This window comes from Netta rufina, assembly GCF_964035555.1.
Source record: "Netta rufina genome assembly, chromosome: Z".
Lineage (NCBI taxonomy): Eukaryota > Metazoa > Chordata > Aves > Anseriformes > Anatidae > Netta > Netta rufina.
In genome coordinates, this window is record NC_140126.1 from 30,805,691 (window position 1) to 30,822,557 (window position 16,867).

Below are 16,867 nucleotides of genomic sequence, written 5' to 3' on the forward strand. Positions count from 1 at the left end.
TGGCTGGATAGATGGGCCCAAAGAGTTGTGGTGAATGGAGTCAAATCCAGATGGAGGCCAATCACTAGTGGCATCCCTCAGGACTCAGTGCTGGGGCCAGTCCTCTTTAATATCTTTATCGATGATTTGGATGAGGGGATCGAGTGCACCCTCAGTTAGTTCACAGATGACACCAAGTTAGGTGCGTGTGTCGATCTGCTCGAGGGTAGGAAGGCTCTGCAGGAGGATCTGGATAGGCTGCACTGATGGGCTGAGGCCAACTGTATGAAGTTCAACAAGGCCAAGTGCCGGGTCCTGCACCTGGGGCGCAATAACCGCAAGCAGAGCTACAGGCTGGGAGATGAGTGGTTGGAGAGCTGCCAGGCAGAGAAGGACCTGGGAGTGATGGTGGATAGTCGGCTGAATATGAGCCAGCAGTGTGCTCAGGTGGCCAAGACGGCCAACAGCATCCTGGCTTGTATCAGGAACACTGTGACCAGCAGGGCTAGGGAGGTGATCGTCCCCCTGTACTCAGCTCTGGTGAGGCCGCACCTCGAGTACTGTGTTCAGTTTTGGGCCCCTCGCTACAAGAAGGACATGGAGGTGCTCGAGCGAGTCCAGAGAAGGGCGACGAAGCTGGTGAGGGGCCTGGAGAACAAGTCCTACGAGGAGCGGCTGAGGGAGCTGGGCTTGTTCAGCCTGGAGAAGAGGAGGCTCAGGGGCAACCTTATTGCTCTTTACAGGTACCTTAAAGGAGGCTGTAGCGAGGTGGGGGTTGGTCTGTTCTCCCACATGCCTGGTGACAGGATGAGGGGGAACGGGCTCAAATTGTGCTAGGGGAGGTTTAAGTTGGATATTAGGAAGAATTTCTTTACTGAGAGAGTTGTTAGGCATTGGAATGGGCCGCCCAGGGAAGTGGTGGAGTCACCATCCCTGGAGGTCTTCAGAAGATGTTTAGACGTTGAGCTTAGCAATATGGTTTAGTGGAGGACTTGTTAGTGTTAGGTCAGAGGTTGGACTCGATGATCTTGGAGGTGTCTTCCAACCTAGACGATTCTGTGATACAATTGTGAGTTTGCTGAATCTTTTATTTTCAGTGAAGAGTTCAGAGTGCTGCTAGTGTAGATCTTCTTCCAAGGTGTGAAGGAGACTTGGAAACTTGGAAATACATATTGTACCAGGTATTTCTAAGACAATTAGAAAGCTGAAGTTTTTACTCCCTTTTTTCCACTGCTTTGGAGAATAAAAGGGAAAGTAAAACATTGTTTTTTGGGGATTGCAAAATGGAAGAAGGCTTTTTAAATACTTTTTTTGAAGGATTCCCTTGCTACTGCAAGTGTTAGTTTCTTACATAAAGGAAGGCTATCTTTCTTTACATGTTCATATTATTGCTAATTTGCATGACAGTTTTTGTTCTGCTTTAGAAGTGATCAGTATGCATGTGCATTTTAAAACAGTTAAAATCTCATGTTGTTATATACTTCATGATTTAGAAAAAGCTGTATTTGTTGGCTGCTAGGGTGGGCATGGGGCTGTTGGTTACCTCTTCAGGAGGAGGTATGTTGTAGTCAGCTTCACAGCTGATGAACCCAGCAAGCATGAAAGTGTGCCCACCAGTAAGCGCGTGGTACTTCTGTAGAAAAGTAGCCCAGAAATGGTGGTAAATGCTGAGATGAAGCAAAAAGAAGAAAAAAGAAACATCACCAGAGCAGCAGGAGGGAGAGGTGGCTAGAGAAGAAGAAAGGAGAGGCAGGAACAGAGTAGGGCTGGGGCCAAAGCAGTGATGGCCCAAGCAGAGACAGAGGTAGGACTCAAAAGGCACTACCATTGGTGGAGGAACCACAGTGCACTGCCCCTGATCTCTTGCACTGCCCATCACCTCAGCAAATGGACTGATTGCAATATGCAGTGAGAGGATTGGAGAGCAAAAAGGAGATCAGAGAGATTTTGCAGAAATGAGGGGTGTTTTCCGTGTGTGTCAGTATATTAGTTTGTTTCTCGTGTTGGAAGAAACAGTGTTTAGTTGTCTGTTAATTGGCAATGAATTAAATTGGTTGAAATTCCCCAAACTGTTTTTTTTCCTTTGCAACAGCCACTGAAGAAGTCAAATAATTATGAAGTTGCTTCACAGCTCTTTTGCTGTTTGTGGTTTACTGCTCGTTTTCCTTGGTCACTTGGAGCTTTATTCAGTTATTTGGTGCTGTGATGTGACCCCACCTGGCATTCTGTATACCAATGTGCAAAGCATGGGAAATAAACAGGATGAGCTCGAGATCTGTGTTCGGTTGCAGGGCCACGATCGCATTGCGATCACTGAGACGTGGTGGGACAGCTCGCACGACTGGAACTCAGTCATGGAGGGCTATGTCCTTTATAGGGAAGACAGGCTGGGGAGGTGAGGGGGTTGCCCTTTATGTGATGGAGCAATTAGACTGTACCCAGCTCCAGCTGGGGGAGGGTGAAGGACAAGTGGAGAGCTTGTGGGTAAGAATTAAGGGGTGGGCTGGTATGGGGGACAATGCTGTGGGGCTGTACTACAGGTCACCAGATCAGGAGGAGGAGGTCAATGAGGCCTTCTACAAGCAGCTGGATGTAGCCTCACAGTCCCAGGCACTGGTTCTCGTGGGGGACTTAAATTATCCAAACATCTCTTGGGTAAGCAACTCAGCCAGGCATGCACAGTCCGAATGGTTCCTACGATGTGTTGAAGATAATTTTCTGACGCAGGTGGTGGAGGAGCCAACGAGGCAGGGGGTAGTTCTGGACCTTGTCCTTACCAACAGGGATGGGCTTGTTAGGGATGTGAAGGTTAGGGGCAGCTTGGGATGCAGCGACCATGAGATGGTGGAGTTCAAGATAGAACTTGGTGGAAGAAGTAACGCGAAAAGCAGGATTGCTACCCTGGACTTTTGGAGAGCCAACCTCGACCTCTTCCGGGACCTGCTTGGGAGTATCTCATGGGATAGGCTGCTAGAAGGCAAGGGTGCATGTGAGAGCTGGGCTACATTTAAACAGCATTTCTTGCAAGCTAAGAGTAGGAAAATCAGGGAAGGGGGGCAGGAAACCTATGTGGATGAGCAAGGATCTCATCGGCAAGATCAAAAGGAAGAGGAAGGTTTATGAAATGCGGAAAAAGGGCCTGTCTTCTTGGAAGGAGTATAGATGTGTTGTCAGGGCCTGCAGGGACATGACAAGGAAGGCTAAAGCCTGCTAGAGATGAGGCTTGCAAAAGAGATAAAGGATAATATATATATATATATATATATATTTAATATGTAAACAGTAAAAGGAAGACTAGGGATAATGTGGGTCCCTTGCTGAACGAGGGGGGTGTCCTGGTAATGGGAGACACTGAGAAGGCAGAGATACTGAATGCTTTCTTTGCTTCAGTCTTTGCTTCAAGGATTCCCCCCAGGACTTCTGTACACTGGGAGGGAGGAGAAAGAGTCTCGGAAATGGAGAGCTCCCCCCTTGTTGACAAGGGAGTGGTCTGGGAGTGTCTGAGTGGGATCAATGCACACAAATTCATTGGCCCCGATGGGATGCATCCACATGTGCTAAGGGAGTTGGCAGAGGTGATTGCCAAACCACTCTCTATCATCTTTGAAAGGTCCTGGAGAACGGGTGAGGTGCCTGAAGACTGGAGGATAGCCGGTGTCACTCCAGTCTTCAAGAAGGGGTCGGTGCTGGGTCCGGTCTTGTTCAACATCTTCATCGACGACCTTGATGAGGGAATAGTGTGCCCTCAGCAGGTACGCCGATGACACAAAGCTGGGAGGAGTGGCTGACACGCCAGAAGGCTGTGCTGCCATTCAGCGAGACCTGGACTGGATGGAGAGATGGGCAGGAAGAAACCGAGTGAGATTTAATAAGAGTCAGTGTAGAGTCCTGCACCTGGGAAGGAACAACCCAATGTGTCAGTATAGGCTGGGGAATGACCTGCTGGAGAGGAGTTCTGAGGAGAAGGACCTGAGGGTCCTGGTGGACGACAGGTTGACCATGAGCCAGCACTGTGCCCTGGTGGCCAAGAGGGTTAATGGGATCCTGGCATGCATTAAAAGGAGCTTGGCCAGCAGGTCAAGGGAGGTGATCCTCCCCCTCTACTCTGCCCTGGTCAGGCCTCACCTGGAGTACTGTGTCCAGTTCTGGGCTCCCTGGTACAGGAAAGACAGGGATCTCCTGGAAAGAGTCCAGCGGAGGGCCACAAAGATGACACAGGGCCTGGAGCATCTTCCTTATGAGGAAAGGCTGAGAGACCTGGGTCTGTTCAGCCTGGAGAAAAGAAGACTGAGAGGGGATCTCCTCAGTGTATATAAATATCTGAAGGGTGGGGGACAGAAGAATGTAGCCGACCTCTTCTCAGTGGTTTGTGGGGAAAGGACAACGGGCAATGGCCACAAGTTAGAGCACAGGAAGTTCCGCACCAACACGCGAAAGAACTTCTTGATGGTGAGGGTGACGGAGCACTGGAACAGGCTGTCCAGGGAGGTTGTGGAGTCTCCTTCCCTGGAGATATTCAAGGCCCATCTGGATGCCTATCTGGGCAGCCTGCTCTGAGGAACCTGCTTTGGCAGGGGGGTTGGACCCAATGATCTTTCGAGGTCCCTTTCAACCCCTACACTTCTGTGGTTCTGTGATTTAGCGGCATGGACAGAAGGGCTTGTTTGTGGCCTGTAGCCCTCCTCAGTATTTCCTCCAAATTGTTTTTCTGCTGTTCTCAGTGAGTCTTGATTTTCTGCCATCTTGCAGTCCTTTCTCATTGTTTTGTCCACTGATTCCCTGTCTTGTCTTAATGTGCCTCTTTTGTTTTTTTTGCTCTTCTTCAGGTGGGAAGAATTTTCAGAAAACTCATATGAATGTGAAATAAAAACCTGTTAGAGAGTGGTGATCACTGAAATGCCAGTGCATTTAGTTGTGTTCATAGAAGTGAGAACCTGATAGAAAATACTTCCATCCAAAAGCCAGCTTGTGAAATACAACAATGTTCCTAGTCAAACTATTAATAAGGATAGGTAATGAAGGTTTCCACAGCATTTAAGGTTTTGCAGAAGAGCATATACAATATTCCCCTATCTCAGGACATTTGCAGGGCTGAAGGTTTAAATCTTTGGGGCAGCATGAAGTTTCCTTGGAAAAGCCAAGCCTTTTTTCACTAGCCTAACCTGCTTTGGGTTGTAGAATCATTGAATGGCTTGGGCTGGAATGGAGTTTAAACACCATCTGGATCCATCCCTGCCCATATGGCAGGGACACCACCCTCTAGACCAGGTTTCTCAAAACCCCATTGAACTTGGTCTTGAATACCTCCAGGGATGGAGCATTCACAGCTTCTGGGCAACCTGTTCCAGTGCCTCGCCACCCTCTGAGTGAAGGATTTCTTCCTACTGTCTGATCTAAATCTCCCCACTTTTAGTTTTAAATCTCCCCTCTTCTAGTTTAAAGCCATTACCCCTCATCCTATTACAACACTCTCTGACAAAGAGTCCCTCCCCAGCTTTCCTGTAGGCCCCCTTTAAATACTGGAAGCTGCAATGAGATCTCTCTGTAGCCTTCTCTTCTCCCCACTAAACAATCCCAACTCAACACGTCTTCACAGGAGAGGTGCTCCAGCCCTTCGGTCATCTCTGTGGCCCTCCTCTGGACCTCTTTTAATAGGTCCATGTCCTTCTTATGTTGGGGGCCCCAGAGCTGAATGCAATGCTCCAGGTGGGGTCTCATAAGAGCAGAGCAGAGGGGGAGAATCGCTTCCTTCAGCCTGCTTGCCAAGCTTCTGTTGATGCAGCCCAGCATATGGTTTGCCGGTTTGTGTTCAGTTTTTTATCCACCACTGCCCCAAGTCCTTCTCTGCGTGGCTGCTGTCTACCTACTCATCACCCAGCCTGTATTCATGCCTAGGATTGCCCTGACTCAGGTGCAGGACATTGCACTTGGCCTTGTTGAACTTCAAAAGGCTCATATAGGCCCAGCACCCAAGGCCATCTGTGTTCTTCTGAATGTCATCTTTTTCTTCCAGCATCTCAACAGCATCACTCAGCATGGTTTTCTTATAGTTCCTTTTATTAGGCAGATGCATGCCTTTAAAGTCTTTAATTGTCTTTAACTGAGCTCAAAGTTAAATGCTAGAGACCAGCATCTATCAGATAGAAATATGGAAATTAGCCAGCCAAGTACTGTAGAAATCTGAAATTGTCCTCCGTGTTATAAAGACCTCACTTGAGTTATCTCAGGTTTTTAGTCTTTTACGAGAGGAGAAGGGTTTCAGTTTATAAAAACCTCTGAAGCATCCTTATGTCCTTGTGTGAAAGGTACTACAGAAACTCAAAATTTTATTGTTTCTTTATTGAGGAAGTGGTGTTCTCCAGTGCTCAAAATGTTAATGTTCTCATGTTTCACAGAATATCACAATACACAGATAAACCAGCATATGTTATACTTTTTTATTCTGAACATGCTTAGCAGTAACATTTGTCTTTCTATTTTTCTGAAAACAATAGCATCGAATGAAAAACTTCAGCAGAAAGTGGTAGAGACTGAGAAAGCATTTCATATTGCTCAACAAAAGTGGAAAGAACAACAGCAAAGACTTGCAAATGAAAAGGATGATATTCTCAGAAAATGCAAGGATGAATATGAATTGCTTCTTAAGGAGAGAACCAAACTGGAAAGTGTTTTGCAGGTATGGTGTATTAATAGTTGGAAAGATGAATTGCATTAGATGATGCTTGGAACTTTTTTTGGTGAACAAGTCTATGTGGTGTGTTGGGTTTTCTCCTGGTAGAGAAAAAACAAGTCTCACAAATAGATAAATATTGCAGCATGTTTCTGAAGAATATATAAAGCTGTACAAAGTTATGCTTACTGTTTTGCAGTCTTCCTTGTTTTGATGGAACGTGTTATAGCTGGCTTAATGTTAGAAACTAAACCAAGCTACCAGTGTACTATGGTGTTGAGGCCCACTTGTACTGTGGTTCAGAGCTGAGGTAGCAGAATCAGGGAAGCCCAAGACCCAGTCCATGACTTCATTTCCCTTTTGACTTCCCTAGCCTGACGCACAGTAGCCTCTAAACATGAATATCACTTGTATAGTAAGGAGACAAAACAGTGTTATGGAACCCACTGTGATGACAGGATTCTTAAGTGATGTTTGGCCCAGGGTTGAAAGAGGATATGGATTGCTTGGGACATTGTATTCTGTGTCAGGGGACGCGTATGCAGAAGTAAAGGTGATCTGCAGAGGCAGGTATTTGGTTTGTAAATGTAGTAAAGCTAGAAAATTGTTCACTCCAAAGGTAAACTGTTTTAAGTTTTAAAGATATTTCCAAGATATCCCAAGCTATGAAATGAAAACTAGATGAAGTTTAATATTGGTTGTAGTACATACAAAGAAGTGAGATTCTGAATAGGTGCACGAATCCCATTTGGAAAAGCTGCATTTCAAGAGCTGTAACTGTGAACTTGGCTATGAACATCCTAAGGTAAGCATGGAAATGAAGTCAGGTTAACCTATTGAAATATGTCTCTCAGATATGTCACCATAGATTCAAATAATATCCTGAGTTGGAAGGGACCCACAAGGATCATTGACTACAGTACTAGAGTCCACACAGGACCACCCAAAAATCAGGCCATGTGTCTTGAGAGCGTTGTCCAAACAGTTCTTGAACTCCAGCAGGCTCAGTGCCTTGACTGCTGCCCTGGGGAGCCTGGCCCAGTGCCCAAGCACCCTCTGGGTGCAGACCCTTTCCCTAACCCCCAGCCTGACCCTCCCCTGTCCCAGCTCCATGCCGTTCCCTCGGGTCCTGTCACTGTCCCCAGAGAGCAGAGCTCAGCGCCTGCCCCTCCGCTCCCCTCCTGAGGGAGCTGTAGGCTGCCATGAGGCCTCCCCTCAGCCTGCTCAGGGCTGAGCAAACCAAGGGACCTCAGCTGTGCCTCATACGTCTTGCCCTCTAGGCCCTTCACCATCTTTAGATGCTTTCTAATATTTTGATTTACTTCTTACACTGTGTTGCCTAAATTGCACTTACTCAACGTGAGGCTGCACCAGCACAGAGCACAGCAGGACAATCCCTTCCCTCGACCAGCTAGCGATGCTGTGCCTGATGCACCCCAGGGCACAGTGGCCCTCCTGGCTGCCAGGGCACGCTGCTGGCTCATGTTCAACTTGACACTGACGAGAACTCCCAGATCCCTTCCTGTGGGGCTGTTCCCCAACCTCTGGTCCCCCCAGACTGTGCATACAGCCAGGGCTGCCACGTGTCAGGTGCAGAATCTGGCATTTGCTCTTGTTGAATTTCATGCAGTTGGTGATTGCCCAGCCCTCTCGTTTGTCAACAACATCTCTCTGCAAAGCCTCTCTACCCTCAAGGGAGTCAACAACTCCTCCCAATTTAGTGTTGTCATCAGACTTAATTAGCAGACCTTTAAGTCCTGGTACCACGTCATTTATGAAAACATTAAAGAGAAGAGGCTAAAATGGAGCCTTGCAAAACCCCACCAGTGACTGGCCACCAGTCTGACCTCACCCCATTTACTAAATAAACCCTTTGAGCCTGACCCATCAACCAGTTGTTCACCCATCATATTATGTGTTTGTCTAGCTGTATGCTGGCTGGACATTTTGCCCAGAAGGATACTTTGAGATACAGTATTGAAAGCTATGCTGAAATCCAAAAAGTTTACATGAACTGGAGGGAAAGTAATCCCTCTTATTTCTAACAGGTTCTGTAGTGTGCTTTATAGGGTGTGCTTTGTATGCCATCTGTTCCATAATAGAAGAAAGCTTTGGAGTTCAACAGTAAGTGCAATAGCATCACCCTGTGGTTAGCCAGAAGATAATATTCCTTCCCAGAAGCACTCCAGAGTTTTTTCTTAAACTACTTGTGCAATTATATTGTTTATACACACATTTATATATATAAAATTAATAAACTATTTTGCATCAGCAATGTTTTTATAGGCATATATATGTAGTAAGTGTGCATATATGCACACATAGATGTATATATAGTGAAATATAGAAACATAGTGAAATATGTTTGTCTTTGTACCTTTTAAGTGCAGGTGACTAAGGTGTTACTCTGGCGAAGTTTCATATGCATAGGAGTTGGAAAAGCTCCGAGACTTCTCTAAGATTCTGAAATCCTACAACTGATTTTGACATGCGTAACTGGCTCGATGTATTCTAGTCAATTAGAGTCTGACTGATGTTAACTACTTTCCAGTATAAAATGATTTTAAGTTTTGATGTACTGTTTTCCAACAAACTAGTCATTATTTTCCTTGCACATGCTTTTCCCAGTTTATTTTTTTAAGTTCTGGAAGATGTACCTGAAGAGATAAATATCTCTATTTTTTTAAGTGTGGGGAGAGTGTGAATAGCTATGTATTACATTATTATAATTTTTGTATATGTCATTGGAGGAAACCCATGTATTGCATTGATACAACAGGAGACGTTAGGGGATTAGTTTAAATATAGTTTGTTTCTGTGTGTATTGTTTTTACAATATTGTGGTTTGCTTTAGGTTCCCATTCTAAATTCACATGGTCCTTGTTAATTTTTCAGATGAAAAAAATCATACCATAGTGCCTGCACATTGTGATACATGGATTAATAATTTGTGTCAAGAAGATGGTTGATATTAATAAAGAAAGGGGAGATGTGGGAGTGTGGCCGTGGGGGTCAACAAGCCCCATGGTTGGTGATACCATCAGAGTCTGAACAATGAGGCCATCAGGAATGTAAAAGAGTTTAGAGGGCACAAGGAAGGGTGATTCAGGAGACACCATGCAGTCTGGGGTTGCTTGTTCTCCAGTCATTAAGGTATGGAAGTTGCTGGGTGTTTGCTGGTTGTTGGGCAAAGTTGCTTGACCAATGAAAAGTTGTTTGAAAAGGACTGCTGTGGGGAGAAGGGTATGAGAGGGGAGCCTGTCCTCAAGATAAAAAAGGCAACAAGATGTAATGAAGTTATGTCATCAATAAAGAAGTAGGAAAAAGGAACGAATAGGGACAGGCTAGCAGAACAGGGACCAGGACAGGAACAGGCACATTGATCGCCTCATGAAGATAGGTTTGGCCAAACTCAGCAAACTGCTCAGAGAAGCTCGTACTGAGCTTCTGGAAGTTGCTGGAAATTGCACACCAGAGCTGGGAAGAAGCTCAGGCTGAGAGAAGCGGAGCCGCACACACAACTGCCCCTCACTGGTAAGCAGCTGCGCATTATGGGGAATCATGTGTCCTTAGGAACAAAGACTGTCCTGGTAACTTTACAGCTTATTCCCTTTATTAACAATCAGACACTTTATGATCCTGAAATATGGGACCAAATTGAGGCCAAGGTGTGGGACTCTGCTACTAAAAATGACAAGGCTGCAGTGGGATTGCTCGGCACCTGGCGAGCAGTCTCTGAGGCCTTAAAGAGCCGTGTGGGGCCACAACCAGAAAGTTCGATGTTTATGTGTGCGTGTTGGTAGAGTGTAGACTCCCTGTGCACCCAGTGCTGCTACTTGCCTTTTATAAATATTACTAAATTCAGATTGAGTTGTATCTTCAATTATAGCAACATGAAAGAAGAGAGGAAAATAAGGTTACATTTTCAGTTAGCAATTGGTAATACTTCGCATCTTAGAGTAGTCATGATTCCCTTACTGTCATGTTTGAGTGGTCAAAACTCTCTGCCTTCAAACCAGAGGAACGCATAAAATCCCTTTCCAGACTTAGGAAGGGACTTGCATTTCTTTGATCTTCATGTATAAACATGGTTCTGTCAGACTTCAGTCTTCCAAAGAATCATTTTATATGAATAATTCATTTCCTCCTCCTTTTCCTCCCTGCTTGGGAGATGCCTTATGATTAGTAATTTCTAGGAACAAGAATATGTGATGTAAGCGTAATAGCAGAATTTGCAGACCAGCTGAATAGCTTTGGTTTATTTTTACAAAATGTCTCTTGCCATGATATTGAATAGGATTAAATGAGCAGGAAGACTTACTGTGATCTTTCTGCATTTTTCACAGGAAGCCATTTTAACAAATTGGGTCTCCAAAGGCTCTCCAACTAAATCGCTGGATTTATGGCTTGTTCCTGATCCCAGTTATGGGAAAGCTTATTCCTGTCCACTAGACCAAAGCTATTCTTTCTGAGACTTCTGGGATCTCCAGCTTAAGTATATGCTAGACTACTGGGGGTTCATTATTTGGCTACTTTCCTCCCAGCCAGGTGTGGTATGAATGTGGATTTTGCAGCTGTGACTCCACAGAGCTACTGAGTCCAGTAGCTCTAGTAATTATCCTAGCCTGTCGCTTATCTCAACTTCTGAATTCAGAAATCAAAGTTGGGAATAGCTTGATTATTTTTTACTATTAAGAACTACTTAGTAGTTCTTATACATAACTGTTTAACATAATTCAGTTTCTAAACAAAAGGGAGTCTTTCTAAGGTTAGCAAAACCAAAGAGTATTAGTCCATGGGAGTAACCCATAGACTGTCCTAAAAGCTCCACTGGGGGCTCCTGCACAGGCTGCAGTGTGGAGATCTGCTCCATGTGGGACCCATGGGCTTCAGGGGGACAGCCTGCTCCACCAGGGGCCTCTCCACAGCCCACAGGGGAACTGCTGCTGCGTGCCTGGAGCACCTCCTGCCCTCCTGCTGCACTGACCCTGGGGTCTGCAGGGCTGCTTCCTATTCCTCTCTCCCAGCTGCTGTTGTGCAGCAGGTTTCTTTCTCCCTTTCTTCAATCTGCTCTCCAAGAGGCTCCACCAGCGTTGCTCACTGACTCAGCTCTGTCCAACAGCAGGTCCTTTTTGGAGCTGTTTGAAACTGGCTCTGGTCTGATACGGGGCAGCTGCTGGGCTCTGCTCACAGAGGCCACTCCTGTGGCTCTCCTGCTATAAAACCTTCCCACATAAACCCAATACACCACCTTGTCTGAGCGTGTGGTCTGAACGAAGACATTCTTGGTAGAACCCTTGTCACTGCAGAGAAGTATGGTGACCCAATGATTCTTTACTTTGTTGTAAGTTTTCTATCAAAGGTGTTTGAAAATATTTTCTGCAATCAACTGTAAAGAATTGGTACTTGCAGGATAATAGGGGTCCTTAAAGGAGTAAGTGACATACAATTTTTAGCTGTGTTCTCTTACTTTTCCCCTGAAAGGCAGAAGTGTTTAAAGCATTGATTGCTAGGAAGTTAGAGCACTGCATTAAAGATGAAGTACAAAAGAAAATTCCTACAGGGAACATAAAAGCTCATCAACTCAAAACACTGATTATTGACCAACAAGGTAGACATTTGTGCCCTCAAAGAGATCTACAGGAAATCTATTGTCAGGTATTGCAAGCTGTGTATATTGGCCTAGGCAGAATTGCCTTCAGATGGAAAGTGCTGTGTACTGGGAAGCTTGAATAGCCCTTTTAAAACAAAGATTTTTTTTTGCTTTCACAAGTTTTTGTTTGTTTGCTTGTTTTTGTTTGTTTCTTTTGTTTCTTTTTGTGACATAGTGGCTTATTAACATAGGAATTATGAGATGAAAGGAAGAAGAGGAAGGCAAGCAATGATTTCTCTGTTTAAATAATTTGATTGGGTGTATTTACCCTCCGTAAATTTGAAAAGGAAGCTCTTAGACTTCCTTTTACATTAAAGATGTAACTTTTAGTTACATCTTTTTACATTAAAGATGTAACTGTGCCCTGGAGATGGTTTTATCAGAGAATACTATCTATTAACAACAATCGAGGAAGATATTTTAATTATTGCTTAATTTTTATTAGAATTATGTTAATGTACTGATCTCTCAATACTCTCTAGTGAGAAAACAACATATTCACGCCATAGAAGAAAGTCTTGTGGTACTTGTAAGTGTAGGTGTTTAATCAGTGATGAAGGGGTTTGTGATAAATGCTCTTGAATAGGAAGGTTTAAGCAAATAAGTGCAAGTCCACATGAATAATAATAAAAGAAAAAGCCTAAGTTAAACTGCAGCGGGTATGCTGTAGTCAGCTTGCATTTCACTGCCATCTCAAAAGTAAATTGCATGTATGCAAATGTCTGAAAGAGCATATAGTGGTATCTCGAAGTCAGAGAGATTAACTAATAAGCATATTTTGAAAATGCCTTTACTGTAAGAAGCAGAAGCACTAAATATTTTCAGCTCATAGTATGGCTTGCTGTAGACTTCATACTGAATGGACTCAAATTCCAGGGTTTGTGACAGCATTGTCTGCATTGTACAAGGTGACTGTACTCTGCATCTCTGTTTTACAGAAGTTTGTTTTTGCGTTTTCCGTGGTTATGAAAAGCTGCCTCCTTCAGGGTTCTGAACTTCAAAATTCAGGATCATAAAATCTGTTTTAAATTGCCCTCTCACCTTTATTTCTCTCGCAGAAACTTTACATAGAGGAGCATTTTAGTATTAGCGGAGCATAAAAATTAATTTGCTACCTTTCTTGTTCAAAACCTCGCTTTGGCTTACAAATTTGTCATTCTGCTTCTCTGACATTCTGGAACACAGTCAGGCAGACATACTATATGTTCTTCATGCTGAAAGAGAGTGGAAGAACCTCAGCCAAAGAGACCAGATAAACTCTTCTTCAACTCTGTAGTATGGTTATTGGAACTTTCTCTTTGGAGATTGTAAGGAAAGTAAATGCTGAAGTATTCAAGGACAGCCCTGCTGGATAAAGGAGGGGAACTGAGCACAGCCTTCCCTCCCAGTTGTTTGAAATAAAGGACGGTGCTCTTTTAAATGGGCATGATGCATTCCCACATAGAAAGAAGTGCTTCTGTGAAGCCTGGAGATTGCTGGAATATATATGAGCAATACAGATTGCCTGGATATAACCTGCTGTACTGTCAGTGGAATTTCTTCCTCCCTAAATTAAGCAGCCTCCTCACTAGCATGATAGCACCTATGGATCACATTCTTAGTTGCCAAATTCTTCCTGTGCATTGTGGAAAAGGCATTAAAGGAGGGCAACAAAGTCTGGGCAGTGGTTCTCACTGTGTGCCAAAATGTTGAGGTCTCAGCAGTTCTGCCTACCTAGTGCTACTCTTGCAAGGTTCTGTGCTTTTCTTTTTAAAGCTGTCAATTTAAAGGTCCTCAGTCTATGCGAGTAAGTACTAACTATTAGAAATACAGATAAAGTTCTGATAACCTGTTCTTCATGCTGTGGTTAAAATACAAACATTATTTTTGCCTGTAGTGTTAGTATTTGAGACAGATTTCCTTTCAGATATAGAAGCCTGAAAGTAAAACCCCAGTTAGAAGGCAGTGCATTTATTCAAGTAGTTCCCCTGTATTTCTTTATTTATCTTCATGGAATATTTACCTTATAGATTGATTTTTTTTTTAAATATCTCTATTTTTGTTTATTTTTAATGGGAAAATGGGCTCGTGGGATTTTCTTATTTCAGTATCCATGCAGAATACCTCATTTTAATGGGCATTAAATTTAAAATGTGTGCTTAAGTTTTTCATGGTGGTAGTAAACATCTTAAGGTGATTTGTGTAGTGAGTAGGATAATTCTAATTACAAGTCAGCCCTTTAATTTTATGCTATACAGTACTTCTTGATATGCAGTCAGGATGATTTTTTGGAGTTCACAAAGCTGTTCGTTTACTACCCTCTGCTGGATGTAAGGGAGAAGTCCATGAAAAAATGCAGGTTACAGTAATGAATAGAAATGGTAAATTTAGAATCTTTCTTCTTGTACTTTGACACTCTTGGAGATGATTAATTCTAATGCATTACATTATAAAGAGAGTAAGGAGGAAAAAAAGTCTTGCCGGCCAGTCCACCCAAGTCCCCCCCCCCCCCTTTTATTATTTTTGAAATGTTACTCGGGTTTTATACTTCCTATTATTCTGAACATGGTCTAAAGGAGTACATTTCTAGTTTCTGGAGCCCATCTCTAGTTTCTGGAATTAGACTATTCATTCTTGGCAATTCTGCAGAAGCTTGCCTTTATTCTGCTGCAAGATAGCTATTGGTATCATGTCTAACCTGCTAGTTTTAGCTTGCAACGGTACCGAATGTGGTGCCCATTGCATGGGCTTGGAGTCCTTCTGAGCACATACTGTACCAGAAAAAATTGAAGTGGAAACCCTGTCAGTGTTCTTCATCTTTAGCCAAAGATACAGCAGTCAAACAAATTATTGATATATTTGTATTGAACTCATCAAGATTCTACAAGTTACAAATATAAGTATTCTGGAAGCAGAGTCTATTATTTTAGCCCGTTGCTGTAGTGCTCTGGAAAGATGATTTCTTGGGAAATATAAAGAAATTTGTATTTATAAACAGTGTTTCTTGTGATGTGTTTAGCTGCCAAAAAGCTGGGAGGGAAATCTGTTTGATGAACAGTGAGGAGAGGAGAATCGGGATTTTTATCACGAGAAACAGAATTATTAGTTCATAAATTTCAGTCTCTTTGTCTTGTTCATAGAAATGCAATGATTTTCTATTGTTTGTTTTGTGTTTGGGGTTGCCAACTTTTAGTAAGCTGAAGCTCAGTGCCTCTCAAGGTTTTAAAGCCTTTCTCATGAGTCCTGAAATATGTCCTATAACTTTGTGCATTTTATTTTGGAGACTTTGAATATGTTGCCATTTAAAGATGAGTCCCTTAGCTTTCCTAATGCCTTTCCCCATCAACCTCCATTAAGTATATTGACCTTTTCATGTCCTGCTAAATGCATCATCTTGCAATAATTTGGTAATGCTTCTGTGGTGGGAAGATGACTGCAAAGAAAACTTGTTGGAGTGATGTCCAGCTCTGTACTTACAGAAGGTGTAGGCACATGTAATAATTCAAGGTTGCAGGTGCACTAAATTTCTTACTGTATCCAAATCAGAGAATCAAGAAATTGAGGTCCCAGATAAAATCAAAGTAAGAGTGGAGAAAAAAAAAAGCAACAACACACGCCCCACCACCAACAAAACAAAAACCAACCAACCAAAAAAAAAAAAAAAAGAGAAAAAAAGACCTGCTTTTTAATTTTATGTGTTACTAGTAAATTCACTGTGAATTACAGTGTAAAGTAAGTTAGATAGGTCTCATAGGAAAAACTTGAAAAAGCCCCAAGGAGTGTGATAGAGAACACATTCCTCACTAGTTAACAGTGTCACTGCTTGAAATTTAAACTCTTTCCTGTCTTCTATGCCTACACACTTGATGGCTTTTTCATGTGTCCATAATGCACACCTCCTATCTTGGAATTCTAGCTACTGTGACTGTCTCGTATCCCCTCTAAGAGCTGCAGTTTTCATAACGATACCTGTGTGGTGGCTCTGAAGTTTAGGCTTCTTCAGTGACAAGTTCACTGATGTAATGGAATTCATCTCTGAGAGGATATTCCCCTTTATCATCTCGTACTTCATTGTATTACTCAAGCTGAGGTTGAAGGCTGTTCACTCTTAACTTGCTATCAGACCAAAACCCAATACTGTCTTCTGTAGACCTTAACAGGAGCTAGCAATAAAGCACATGTAAATCTTGTCTGTGTTCATATATAAAGTAACAGTGTCAGCTAATGTGCTCTTACAGGGTTTATGGGTTATGGAGCATGGAACCAGAAGGGACATCCTTTTCCCCTCAAGGTACGGTAGAAAGGGAGAGCAGCTGCAAATCAGTTGCAGAATAGAATGAACTTGGACTTTAATCAAAGTCAACCAAACTGTATCGTTTTAACAGTCCTAGTTTTTACTTTTTTTTTTTTTTTTACAGCCAAGTACATGGGTGATCTTGGAACTCCCATGCCAATGCAGTTGTTGATCCGGTGTTGCACAGGTCAAATATGGCTCTTCTGTCAATGACGTATGTTACTCTAGACTTCATATATAGGAGATGTTCAGTGAGGATTAGCTGAGCTCCCTTACGCTTGTAGTTATGTAC

At 43.2% G+C, this 16,867-nt stretch overlaps 1 protein-coding gene across 2 annotated transcripts in view; it reads left to right on the forward strand.

Moving 5' to 3' along the window:
* Nucleotides 1-16,867, forward strand: part of CCDC171 (coiled-coil domain containing 171) — a 172,668-nt gene that overhangs the window by 12,616 nt on the left and 143,185 nt on the right. For both annotated transcript variants that reach the window (XM_084304666.1, XM_084304667.1), the window contains exon 5: nucleotides 6,474-6,655. In XM_084304666.1, the coding sequence (XP_084160792.1) occupies nucleotides 6,474-6,655 (182 nt within the window). The remainder of the gene's footprint in view (nucleotides 1-6,473; nucleotides 6,656-16,867) is intronic.